This window comes from Anomaloglossus baeobatrachus, chromosome 4 (assembly GCF_048569485.1).
Source record: "Anomaloglossus baeobatrachus isolate aAnoBae1 chromosome 4, aAnoBae1.hap1, whole genome shotgun sequence".
NCBI classification, from domain to species: Eukaryota; Metazoa; Chordata; class Amphibia; order Anura; family Aromobatidae; genus Anomaloglossus; species Anomaloglossus baeobatrachus.
The window spans coordinates 434,179,494-434,192,068 of NC_134356.1; the positions used below are offsets into that span (position 1 = coordinate 434,179,494).

Sequence of the window (12,575 nt, forward strand, 5' to 3'; positions counted from 1 at the left end):
CGGCAAAATGATGTATGAGTTTGCAAATCAGTGATCTAATTTTATATTTATTGCTATAAGACGTTTTCCATGCGATCCAAACATTGCTCTAAAGGCCTGAATCCTATTAGCAATCTTGATACCAAAGTGCTCCCAAGTTCAGAGCAATACTTCATTGCATTGTCACTTCACAGTGAAACGTCACTGTCAGCAAATGTACCGTATAATGGAGGGAGATGTGCAGGCATTTAAAGCACACCTGTCCTTTATACACAAGACCTATGGAAAAGCATGGTTTTGCGTCTCCCATCACTCACAAGGGAAAACTGCTGTTAATATCCACATTGATCTGATATATACGGTAAATCAGCCGTCTAGATTTTCATGCTTTGTAACTTATCAGCCACTTATTTTAGTGGCCGGATGCTCCTCATCAGCCGTCTGTTGGAACCTTCTTCATGCTGAGGGGACATGCTAGAGCCAGAGGCACCTGCTTCATCAAGAGGCACAAGAGTTGGTCACGTATCTAAAATGTCCTTTCTATATATCTATCTTGACACCCAAACCACTTTACAATTTGCTTTATTACAAAATGACTTACACTTCTCCCTATTGAACTAATCCCAAATGTGCATTTTTTTACTTCACTTCCTGTGACGTTTCATTTGAAAGGAGTGTGAAATGTGATGTGTCAGGAGGCTGGGGCTGCACTCACCTCTCCCACAGCTTCTATCAGAGCCGTGGTACCAGGATATCTTCAGAGGGCAGTGATGCAAGAAACTGTGTTACCTAACTGCAGTGCCGCCCCCTGATGATGTCCTGTTTCAGGAGGGGCGATAGATGCTATAGGGACGTAACTACAACCCCAGCCTCCTGTGACATTCTGCAACCCTCTCAAGCAAAAAATCACAGGAAGTGAAGAAAAAAAAAACACATTTGGGGATTAGCAAGATCAGGAGAAGTGTAGGGTATTTATAATAAAGCTAACTACAAAAGAGACTAGGGTGTAAAAATAGATATTTAGTTAGGACATTGTAGTTACTGAATAATCCCTGTAAGGAATCAGTCATGTCTGAAACGTGAAGTGCACCTCACCACACATCTTACTCTAGTTTGAGACTGGAGTAAAATTTCTGGCATAGGTAACACAACATCCCGTCTTGAATATTATGAGAGAGTGTTGCTGCGGCCTGTCGGAGCCCTGTCCTGCCCATTTTTGTGGAGCTGGCCAAAACTGGTGGAAAACAGCAAGTCACTAAATTTTGCAGCAACTTCTGCGAAAATGTTGCAAGTTTTCAAAGCGTTTTACATCAGAATTCTTGCATAATCACTTTGATGAATTGGGGACCTAAAGTGATTTACAGATTGCCTATTTACATTATCTATCAGGATACTGTGCATTTAAATGGAAACTATACTGTTATCAAACTTTGAAATGAAAGGGTACAATTTCCTCCATAACTATTATGTCTGTATGTGTACTAACTAAGGAATAAAAAGCAGGGCTCCATTCATGTGTTTCTGTGCGGTGTATGGAAGACATCATGGCAGCTGGTCTCCTCCCGCCAGCTCAGAGACAATTGCAAAATTAGAGATAGAGGCATTAGAGATAAAAGTGGTGAAACTCCGGGATACAAGTTATATAATGAATAGTGTTATTGTACACATAGGAAACCATATTCTTGATAGTTACTGGAAAGCACAGTTCCCCTTTGATTAATTATAATCTCTAGAGGCCATCTTGATAGCTAAGTGTGGCTGCTGAAAAGTTTTAACAGTCTAGTATCTAGTAAAAGAAACACTGATGTAGTACAAATATGTAATTGCTCGCATTATGCAAATCCATGTTCTCAGACCTAGCATGTACCATGTCCTTTACCTCCGTAGCTAACTATATGGTGGGGAAGTACTGTACGTGTCTCGAAAATGACTTGGCGTGTCTTATTTTAAATCATTTTGTGTTCTTTTTTTAAGATTTAAAAGTAAATTTAAAAAACAAAAGACTTCCATGTATAGCCGGAAGTATATAAATGTCAATTTATAGTAATAAAAACAAATAATATGCCATAAAACTGGAGCTTATATTCATACTATCATAATATCTCCCGGATCCGTGCTTTCCTTAACCAAGAATCTGCAAAAACATTAGTGCATGCCCTCATCATCTCCCGCCTCGACTACTGCAACCTCCTGCTCTCTGGCCTCCCTTCCAACACTCTTGCACCCCTCCAATCTATCCTAAACTCTGCGGCCCACTTAATCCACCTCTCCCCTCGCTACTCCCCAGCCTCGCCACTCTGCCAATCCCTTCACTGGCTTCCCATCACCCAACGACTGCAGTTCAAAACATTAACCATGACATACAAAGCCATGCACAACCTGTCCCTCCCTACATCTGTGACCTAGTCTCCCGGTACCTACCTGCACGCAACCTCAGATCCTCACAAGATCTCCTTCTCTGCTCCTCTCTTATCTCCTCTTCTCACAATTGCGTACAAGATTTCTCCCGTGCATCCTCCATACTCTGGAACGCTCTACCTCAGGACATCAGACTCTCCACTACCGTGGAAAGCTTCAATAGGAACCTCAAGACCCACCTCTTCCAACAAGCCTACAACCTACAATAGCCCTCAGCCCAGTAGACCACTGCACAACCAGCTCTGTCCTCACCTATTGTACCATCACCCATTCCCTGTAGACTGTGAGCCCTCGCGGGCAGGGTCCTCTCTCCTCCTATACCAGTCTGTCTTGTACTGTTAATGATTGTTGTACGTATACCCTCTTTCACTTGTAAAGCGCCATGGAATAAATGGCGCTATAATAATAAATAATAATAATCTATATATATAATTGCCTTATTCTGTCTGTCTGTCTGTCTGTCTGTCTGTCATGCTCCGAAATTGTGTCCTTACGGTGACACAAAGTTGATTGGCCGCTGGGCTCGCCATGGCCCCGCCCCCCCACACGGATTGGCCTCTCTCCCCGGCTCTCTGCAGGCCCCGCCCCCCTCACGCAATGCACGCTCGCTCTGGCCCAACTGACACGGAGCCGCGACTCCCAGGTGAGTACACACACACGCATCAGATCACACTCACTCTCACACTCACTCTCACACACACCTCCCACATCACAACATGCTGGGATATCACTTGCTTCTACACCGGCTCCGTCAGGATCCCGGCAGCGCCAGACATAACCTTGCGATGCTGGGATCTTGACGGAGGCCGTGAAAGCTGGTAACCATTATACACATCGGGTAACTAAGGTCCCTTAGTTACCCGATGTGTATCATAGTTACCAGTGTACACCGGCTCACACTCACACACACATCACACACACATCACATCGCATCCACACATCAAGGTCCTGCAGCTGCGGAAAATACAGACACATAACAGCACACACATAACAGCACACACATACACACAAATCAGATCACACTCACACACACCTCACACATCACATCGCATCCACATACTCACAACATCCTGGGATATCGCTTGCTTCTCGGCGGCGGTACTGTGCTGTTAGCTTCCAGGACCTGCGGGAGGATCACATGGCCAGAACCATGTGATACCTCCGGATGTTGTGAGTATAAGCGCGTATGTGCGATATCGTCAGTGTCTGTGTGTGTGAGTGTATGCGATCGGGTGTGTGTGAGTGGATGCGATCGGGTGTGTGTGAGTGGATGCGATCGGGTGTGTGTGAGTGGATGCGATCGGGTGTGTGTGAGTGGATGCGATCGGGTGTGTGTGAGTGGATGCGATCGGGTGTGTGAGTGTCGGCAGAGGAGCACGGCGTGCTGGAGGAGGCTGGGAGCAGAGAGGCTGATCATGGGGAAGGCTGGGAGGAGAGAGGCTGATGCTGGGGGAGGCTGGGAGGGGGAGGCTGGGACGAGGGAGGCTGATGCTGGTGGAGGCTGATGCTTGGGGAGGCTGATGCTGGGGGAGGCTGGAAGGAGAGAGGCTAATGCTGGTGGAGGCTAATGCTGGTGGAGGCTGATGCTTGGGGAGGCTGATGCTGGGGGAGACTGGGAGGGGAAGGCTGATGCTGAGGGAGGCTGGGAGGAAGGAGGCTGGGAGGAGAGAGGATGATCCTGGGGAAGGCTGGGAACGGGAGGCTGATGCTGAGGGAGGCTGGAAGGAGAGAGGCTGATGCTGGGGGAGGCTGGAAGGAGAGAGGCTGATGCTGGTGGAGGCTGATGCTTGGGGAGGCTGATGCTGGGGGAGACTGGGAGCGGAAGGCTGATGCTGAGGGAGGCTGGGAGGGGGAGGCTGGGAGGAAGGAGGCTGGGAGGAGAGAGGCTGATCCTGGGGAAGGCTGGGAAGGGGAGGCTGATGCTGGGGGAGGCTGGAAGGAGAGAGGCTGATGCATGGGGAGGCTGATGCTGGGGGAGACTGGGAGCGGAAGGCTGATGCTGAGGGAGGCTGGGAGGGGGAGGCTGGGAGGAAGGAGGCTGGGAGGAGAGAGGCTGATCCTGGGGAAGGCTGGGAAGGGGAGGCTGATGCTGAGGGAAGCTGGAAGGAGAGAGGCTGATGCTGGGGGAGGCTGGAAGGAGAGAGGCTGAGGCTGGGAGGAGAGAGGCTGATGCTGGGGAAGGCTGATGCTGAGGGAGGCTGGGAGGGGAAAGCTGATGCTGGGGAAGGCTGGGAGGACGGAGGCTGGGAGGAGAGAGGCTGATCCTGGGGAAGGCTGGGAGAGGGAGGCTGATGCTGGAGGAGGCTGGAAGGAGAGAGGCTGATGCTGGCGGAGGCTGATGCTGGGGGAGGCTGGAAGGAGAGAGGCTGATGCTGGTGGAGGCTGATGCTTGGGGAGGCTGGGAGAGGGAGGCTGATGCTGAGGGAGGCTGGGAGGAGGGAGGCTGGGAGAGGTAGGCTGAGAGAAGAGAGGCTGATGCACACACACACACACACACACACACGCGCGCACTGCACAACACACCACACACACACACACACACTGGGAACCACAAACAACTGCCCTACACAGACACCCACACATACAGACAACGCTGCACACACACAACACCCAACACACAAACACCGCGGCACACACAAATATACGCACATACCGCACAACACACACATTGCACAAAACATACCTCCCCCCAAAACACACCACACACACACAAACCGCGCAACACACACACACAACGCTACAGACACACAGCGCTCCACAAACAACGCAACACACGCAACACACATACAACACCGCTCTCACCCCCCGCCACACCCAGACAACACCCAGAACATGTACAGCGCCTACACAAACACTTGGTAACTACACACAACAACATCTCTCTATATATATATATATATATATATATATATATATATATATATATAACAAAAATCATACATGAACTACACAATACATAAATTCTAGAATACCCGATGCGTAGAATCGGGCCACCTTCTAGTAATAATAATAATAATACTATTCTGTGAATGTTAATACTTCAACTAGACATCTGATGAATTATGTGCCTAATGTTGCCATGGCCAATTGAGCATTATCCCACTGGTCCCTTATGTTGACGTGTCATGTGTCCCATTACAACAGGAAACTTTTTAAGGGGCATGATCACCATTAATCAAACGCACCAAATGAGATATGCATGAATACAATTTAAGAGAATGTGATACAGTCGAAATATCACTAGTCTCCAGGCTCAGACAGGCATAGCGGGGAACTCGATGGTCCCCTGACCACTGCGTAATCCTGCACACAGATTCATGCGACCTGTTGGTGTCCGCTCTATTTTAGGCTGGATGAGCTTCCTCGAACACACATCCAGTTTAAGCCTATAGCTGACAAGAAATAGCTCCCTATCAACGGCCATTAGCAGGAGAGGTCAGGCCATCACACGTGGTACAATGACATAGATGCATCCCACCGCCTGCGCCGGATATGGAAGGAGGACTCATCATGGGAGTGAGAATAGGTGAGATTAATGAGCACCAGAAAGGAGGCATTATATTAAACTGCTTGAGGGTAACAGAGGGGGACATTATATTGAATGGGGGGGGTCACAGGAGGGAGATTATACTGAATGGGGACATTATACTATAAAGGGGGCCACAGAGAAAAGCATTACACAGTAAAAGGCCAGAATGAGAGACATTCTACTGTATGGGGATCACAAAAGGGGACATTTTACTATATATGGGCCACAGAGGGGGACATTATGGTGGATGACGACCACAGAGGAGGACATTGTACTGGATAGTGGTCACAGAGGGGGATATTATAGAGTAAGAGAGCTACAGAAAGGGACATCATTACTATATTGTAAATTCAATGGGGAACATAATACTTCAGATGGAAATGTAGTATAGTTATCCAAGGTTCATTAGCTCATGTGCAGGAAATTGCAGCTTAGGTATCCATGGTTACGTCTACTCATATAGTGACATTTAGTTGCTCGTGGTCATAACCATGGATACCTAACCTTTAATGCCCTGCGCATGAGCTAAGGGACCTGGCTATATCAGGAAACTATACTACATTGGGGCCTGAATGAAGGACATTATTCTGTACGGGGCCAGAAGATAGGGCTTTATTAATGCATGGGGCTACAATGGAACATTAATAATATGCCCATTGTGACCCCATAAATTAACAATGCCCACTTTGTGGCCTCATATGCTATAAATATATAGGGCCACAATTTTTGAAGTTCCAGCTTTATTAAGGCATAAAAGGTTGATGATATTACTGTATGGGGGTCGAAAAGGCGTACATTACTACCGCATGGATGCCACTGGGGAGGGGGAATTTTACTATTGTTTGGGGCCACAAATGGAAATATATGCATTAGAGGGGTTCTCATGTCTAAATCCATAGGTCTGCAGTCACTCAATGGTTGCCAAGCCCTGCGCTAGGCTTTTTTGGCAGTCCTTCAGACAATGAATGGGGCATCCATTAGGCATCCCACTTACCACTCCGTTTGAAACAGGGATAAAAGTTCCCCGTTTTACAACTGGAGTGGGTCCCTTTGGTCAGACCCCCACGGAACAATCACTTAGATGACAACATACTGTATGTTGACCAACGAAATCCTTTTTATGCAAACAATGGTGATGGTACATCACAGTTATGATGGGGGCACATTCGACATTCAGCTCTAAGGGAATAATGTCTAATAGGTATTTACACGGCTGCAGTGCGGGCCCCTGGAGTCAATTCTACCTGTGGACCCCAGGCACCCCAGTCCGACACTGCTGCACTAATGACCCAGGGGTAGAATATACTAAAATATACACTCAGGCGCCACTAGACCTAAGATGTTCCCTGATATTAAGAAAAAGTGACTCTCTGAGTTTAGACAATTTAGTTAGCTCATTGGACTAATCTACTGCATTTATAAGTATATGAGCAATATATTTAAATGCTTCTATATGAAAAAATAATATAGTTTTTAGTTCTATAAACAAAATGTATAAAATAAACAAATTCTAAAAAATAATAATTGTATGTTACAGACAGTGCGGTGGTGATTTAGAAGCTTTCTGTGGGGAGTGATGATGCTGAGCAATGCTCCGGATGAGGACATAAGCTGTGCTGGGCTCACCTGGCTCTCTCCCGGGCTGCATCCTCTCGGGCTCGCTCCTTTTCTTGCCTTTGCATCTCTATTCGAGCCTCTTGCTCTTTCCTCTTCATCAGCAGCTCCTCCACACGAGCCTGGCGTTCAGCTTCTAGCACACGTTTTCGTTCCTGATCATAAAATACAGGAATTTTGTGCCAACTATCAGTCACACTAAACCTAGTCAATTGTAATCTATGGACCTTAGTTTTATGGTTTTTTACCTGTACAGCTTCATCACGAGCTTGCTTCTCCTCCTGTCGGCGCTGCCGCTCCTCCTGCAGCTCATTGAGTCTCTGTTCATACTCCTTTAGCTTAGCTAGGACGTCATGGCGCTTGTTTTGAGCCTCTAAGGTATTGATGAAGGCAATTTCATTTACCTGTAAATTGAAACAAATTCAGAACTCATAATTAAAAGGGTTATTTCTATCTACAAGATTGTATGCTCAATGTGTAGTAGGTGAAATAATAATAGCAAATACCTCCAATTAGAAATGTAGTATAATTCTCCTGATTAGGTAAGTATCATTCCTCATGTGCAGGGAATCGTTGTTTAGGTATCCATAGTTACATCCACTAATATAGTGACAGTAAGTTAGTTGCTTGCTGTCATAACCATGGATACCTGAGCTGCAATGCCCTGCACATGAGGTAAGTGACATAGCTTATCAGGAAAACTAGACTGCATTTCTAATTGGAGGTATTTGCTAATATTATTATTATTATTACTATTATTATTATTATTACACCTGCTACATATTAGGATAGGATCTTGGAAATGAGAATACCCCTTTAACCTCTAAACAGCTTAAAATGCATAAAACCCCCAAAATAAAAGCTACAATATTGCCATGCTTTACACTGCAGTCCTACTTGTTCAGGCTGATGGATTTATGTACTACCCAGAAGCTCACAAGGAAATAAATGTTTTGCTTTACAGAATAGATGGTAAGAAAGCAATTAACCCACCAGTAAAGTAAATAATGCACAAAAGACGTTGAGGCCAATTCATGAAGCATTTCCCAACACTTTTTTGGTGCTAGAGGCAAACTATATGTTACTTTTATACCAGCTAACTAACTTTTTGGGTAGCGCTTAGCTTTTTTGCATGGACTATTTGAAGTCCAACATATTTACGCCACAAAAGTAAAGTACATTATAGCACAAATGCCCAGTCAATAATAATTTGATGCTTGCATAAAGGCTGTCTAATGATGAGCCCAATTCTTTAAAGGGAACCTGTCAGGTGCAATATGCATGTATATTGCTAATCCTTGCCTAACTGTCCCTGTATCTAGTAGCACAGATAATGAGATCTTTAGAAAAAGTATTTCTAAAGATCTTATATCGTATGCTAATGAGCGAGGGCAGTAGCCCGAAAGGCGTTGTTTCCCTTGCTAGTCACCTCCATTAGCATATTAGTACGACCCTGTGGGAGTGATATCATGCTAATGAATGCGCAGGGTCACAGGATGATCTCACTCCCCTCTCCGCCACCATCACGTCCGACGCTGGATTTCGGCTCAGTGCGCATGACCCTGGAGTTTGGGTAATGCGCACTACTTCAGTTTGAAGCCAGGACGCATACACCCGGATTCATAGTGCACATGACTGAAACTATGTGGCCAATCGCGCTGAGCCGAAATCCCCCATCGGACGCGATGGCGGCGGAGAGGTAAGTGACATCATCCTGTGACGCTGCACATTCATTAGCATGTTAGTACACCCTTGTGGGCGTGCTAACATGCTAATGAGGGGTGACTGGCCGGCAAACTAACGCCCAGGGGACTACTGCCCTTGCTCATTAGTATACTATAAAAGATCTTTAGAAATACTTTTTCTAAAGATCCCTTTATCTATGCTAGTGTATAGAGGAACGGTTAGGCAGGGATTAGCAATATACACCCAGAACTGCTCGTGGTTCTAGGTGCATATTGGACCTGACAGGTTCCCTTTAAGAGGCTTAAAGGGGTTACCTGGGACTAGAGTTTTGTTTTTTTTTACTACGGACCTAAAAACTAATAGTGAGGCAGTTGCTAACTACCTGCCTGTTCTACCTGGCGTCAGGTCAGAGCGATCATGAACCTTTCCTGCCAGCAATTCTGATGCTTCATGTCAACAGGGCAGCACTACCTCTTCCTGGCTTCTCTGTCTGACGGGGCATGAATACCGATATCATGGGGAGTGTCAGCTGGTTAGACAACAAGGAGCCAGCCATCAATATAGCATGACGTAAGCAGTCACTTCACGTAAGCATATCAGAGTGGATGAGAAGGCAATGCACTGTCAACATGATGTCAGCGGAAACAGCAGAATCGCCGGCATGTGCGGTCTCTGTAAATTCTGTGTCGGCAGATCGGTGTAAGGGGTACTTTGCACGTTGCGACATCGCTACTATGATGTCGTCGGGGTCAAATCGAAAGTGATGCACATCCGGCGCCGGTAACGACGTCGCAACGTGTAAAGCCTAGATGCACCGATAAATGAGCGCAAAAGCGTCGTAAATCGGTGATCTGTGTAGTGTCGGTCATTTTCATAATGTCGCTGCAGCGACAAGTACGATGTTGTTCCTCGTTCCTGCAGCAGCACACATCGCTGTGTATGAAGCCGCAGGAGCGAGGAACATCTCCTTACCTGCCTCCACCGGCTATGCGGAAGGAAGGAGGTGGGCAGGATGTTTACATCCCGCTCATCTCCGCCCCTCCACTTCTATTGGCCGCCTGCAGTGTGACGTCGCTGTGACGTGGCACGACCCACCCCCTTAGGAAGGAGGTGGGTCGCCGGCCAGAGCGACGTCGCAGGGCAGGTAAGTGCGTGAAGCTGCCGTAGCGATAATGTTCGCTACGGCAGCTATCACAAGATATCGCATGTGCGACAGGGTTGGGGACTATTGCGCTCGGCAAGCGATGTCACAGCGTGCAAAGTACCCCTTAGGCTCAACATGTAGGTAGTTATTAACTACCTGCCTGTTACGTTTTAGCCCACAGTAAACCAAAATAAAATAGTCCTGGATAACCCCTTTAATAAATTCCCTCATTCCTCCAGTTACATTTAAAGTTTTCATAACTCTGATCTTTCAAATCTCTATAACATGGACAGTCAAGATGCTAAGATTGAGGATATTGCGTTCATATTTGAGGTTTAAGGTGCTCAAAATCACAACTTCACATGTTCTCATTAGAATCTTGCGGTTTTACATGTAGGGGCAATGGGTGCCCCCACACACATACAGATACATCTGTTCTAATTCTAGCCTCCCATGTCGTGGGGATGGTTATTTTTGGTCAGTGGAAGCTACATTAGGCTTCATTTTTATCATCTTATTATTTGTGCTATTTCCTACCTTGGCCTCCTCCTCCTGAGCCTTCTTCACAATGGCTTGTAACTGAACTTCCCGCTTAAATTCTGCATGCAGCAGCTTTTCATCCATCATTTTGCGCCTCTGCTCCAGTAATCCCTCCTTCCACTTCCGCACATCCTTTTCCTAGAACACAAATATCTCCATTAGACAAAAAAATAAAACTGCAAAATACATAAACACTAAATTAGGAAAACAGGAAATATTTAATAATGATGAAAAAGGAAACCTACCAATATAGAGAATACGAGAATATTCATGGAAGAAAAAAGGGAATAGCAGAACCAAAAAACATTACCCCAACTGATACACATACGTCTCCTGTGCTGGACGTTAGAAGCAGGATTTGTCTTAATGTTACAGGTATAAGGATTGAGATCAGAAATGATCACTGATAAGCCAACAGGTCCAAGGAGGCCATTCTTTTATTAAATACTTTATTTTTTGGACTATAATATGCATCTTTGTATGAGACGCACCCCATGTTTAGGCAGCAGAAAGAAGGGAATTTTGTTTACTTACCGTAAATTCCTTTTCTTCTAGCTCCAATTGGGAGACCCAGACAATCGGGTGTATAGCTACTGCCTCCGGAGGCCACACAAAGTATTACACTTAAAAGTGTAAACCCCTCCCCTCTGCTATACACCCTCCCGTGCATCACGGGCTCCTCAGTTTTGGTGCAAAAGCAGGAAGGAGGAAACTTATAAATTGGTCTAAGGTAAATTCAATCCGAAGGATGTTCGGAGAACTGAAACCATGACCAAGAACAGTTCAATCTGAACAACATGTGTACACAAAAGAACAAACAGCCCGAAGGGAACAGGGGCGGGTGCTGGGTCTCCCAATTGGAGCTAGAAGAAAAGGAATTTACGGTAAGTAAACAAAATTCCCTTCTTCTTTGTCGCTCCATTGGGAGACCCAGACAATTGGGACGTCCAAAAGCAGTCCCTGGGTGGGTAAAAGAATACCTCAGTAAAAGAGCCGTAAAACGGCTCCTTCCTACAGGTGGGCAACCGCCGCCTGAAGGACTCGCCTACCTAAGCTGGCATCTGCCGAGCGTAGGTATGCACTAGATAGTGCTCCGTGAAAGTGTGCAGACTCAACCAGGTAGTCGCCTGACACACCTGCTGAGCCGTAGCCTGGTGCAGCAACGCCCAGGACGCACCCACGGCTCTGGGAGAATGGGCCTTCAGCCTTGAAGGAACCGGAAGCCCAGCAGAACGGTAGGCTTCAAGAATTGGTTCCTTGATCCACCAAGCCAAGTTGACTTGGGAGCTTGCGACCCTTTACTCTGGCCAGCGACAAGGACAAAGAGCGCATCCGAGCGGCGCAGGAGCGCCGTACGAGAAATGTAGAGTCTGAGTGCTCTCACCAGACCTAACAAGTGCAAATCCTTTTCACGTTGGTGAACCGGATGAGAACAAAAGGAAGGTAAGAAGGTATCCTGATTGAGATGAACAGAGGATACCACCTTCGGGAGAAATTCCAGAACCGAGCGCAGAACCAGCTTGTCCTGGTGAAACACCAGGAAGGGGGACTTGCATGACAGCGCTGCTATGTCAGACACTCTGCGGAGTGACGTGACTGCACTAGGAAGACCACCTTCTGCGAAAGGCGAGAAAGAGAATATCCCTCATTGGCTCGAAGGGTGGT

The 12,575-nt window shown here is 46.5% G+C and overlaps 1 protein-coding gene across 2 annotated transcripts in view; it reads right to left on the minus strand.

Moving 5' to 3' along the window:
* Positions 1–12,575, minus strand: part of SCAPER (S-phase cyclin A associated protein in the ER) — a 542,550-nt gene that overhangs the window by 346,173 nt on the left and 183,802 nt on the right. For both annotated transcript variants that reach the window (XM_075345474.1, XM_075345473.1), the window contains exons 14-16: positions 10,908–11,048; positions 7,789–7,944; positions 7,553–7,695 (exon numbers count right to left, since the gene is read on the minus strand). In XM_075345474.1, the coding sequence (XP_075201589.1) occupies positions 7,553–7,695; positions 7,789–7,944; positions 10,908–11,048 (440 nt within the window). The remainder of the gene's footprint in view (positions 1–7,552; positions 7,696–7,788; positions 7,945–10,907; positions 11,049–12,575) is intronic.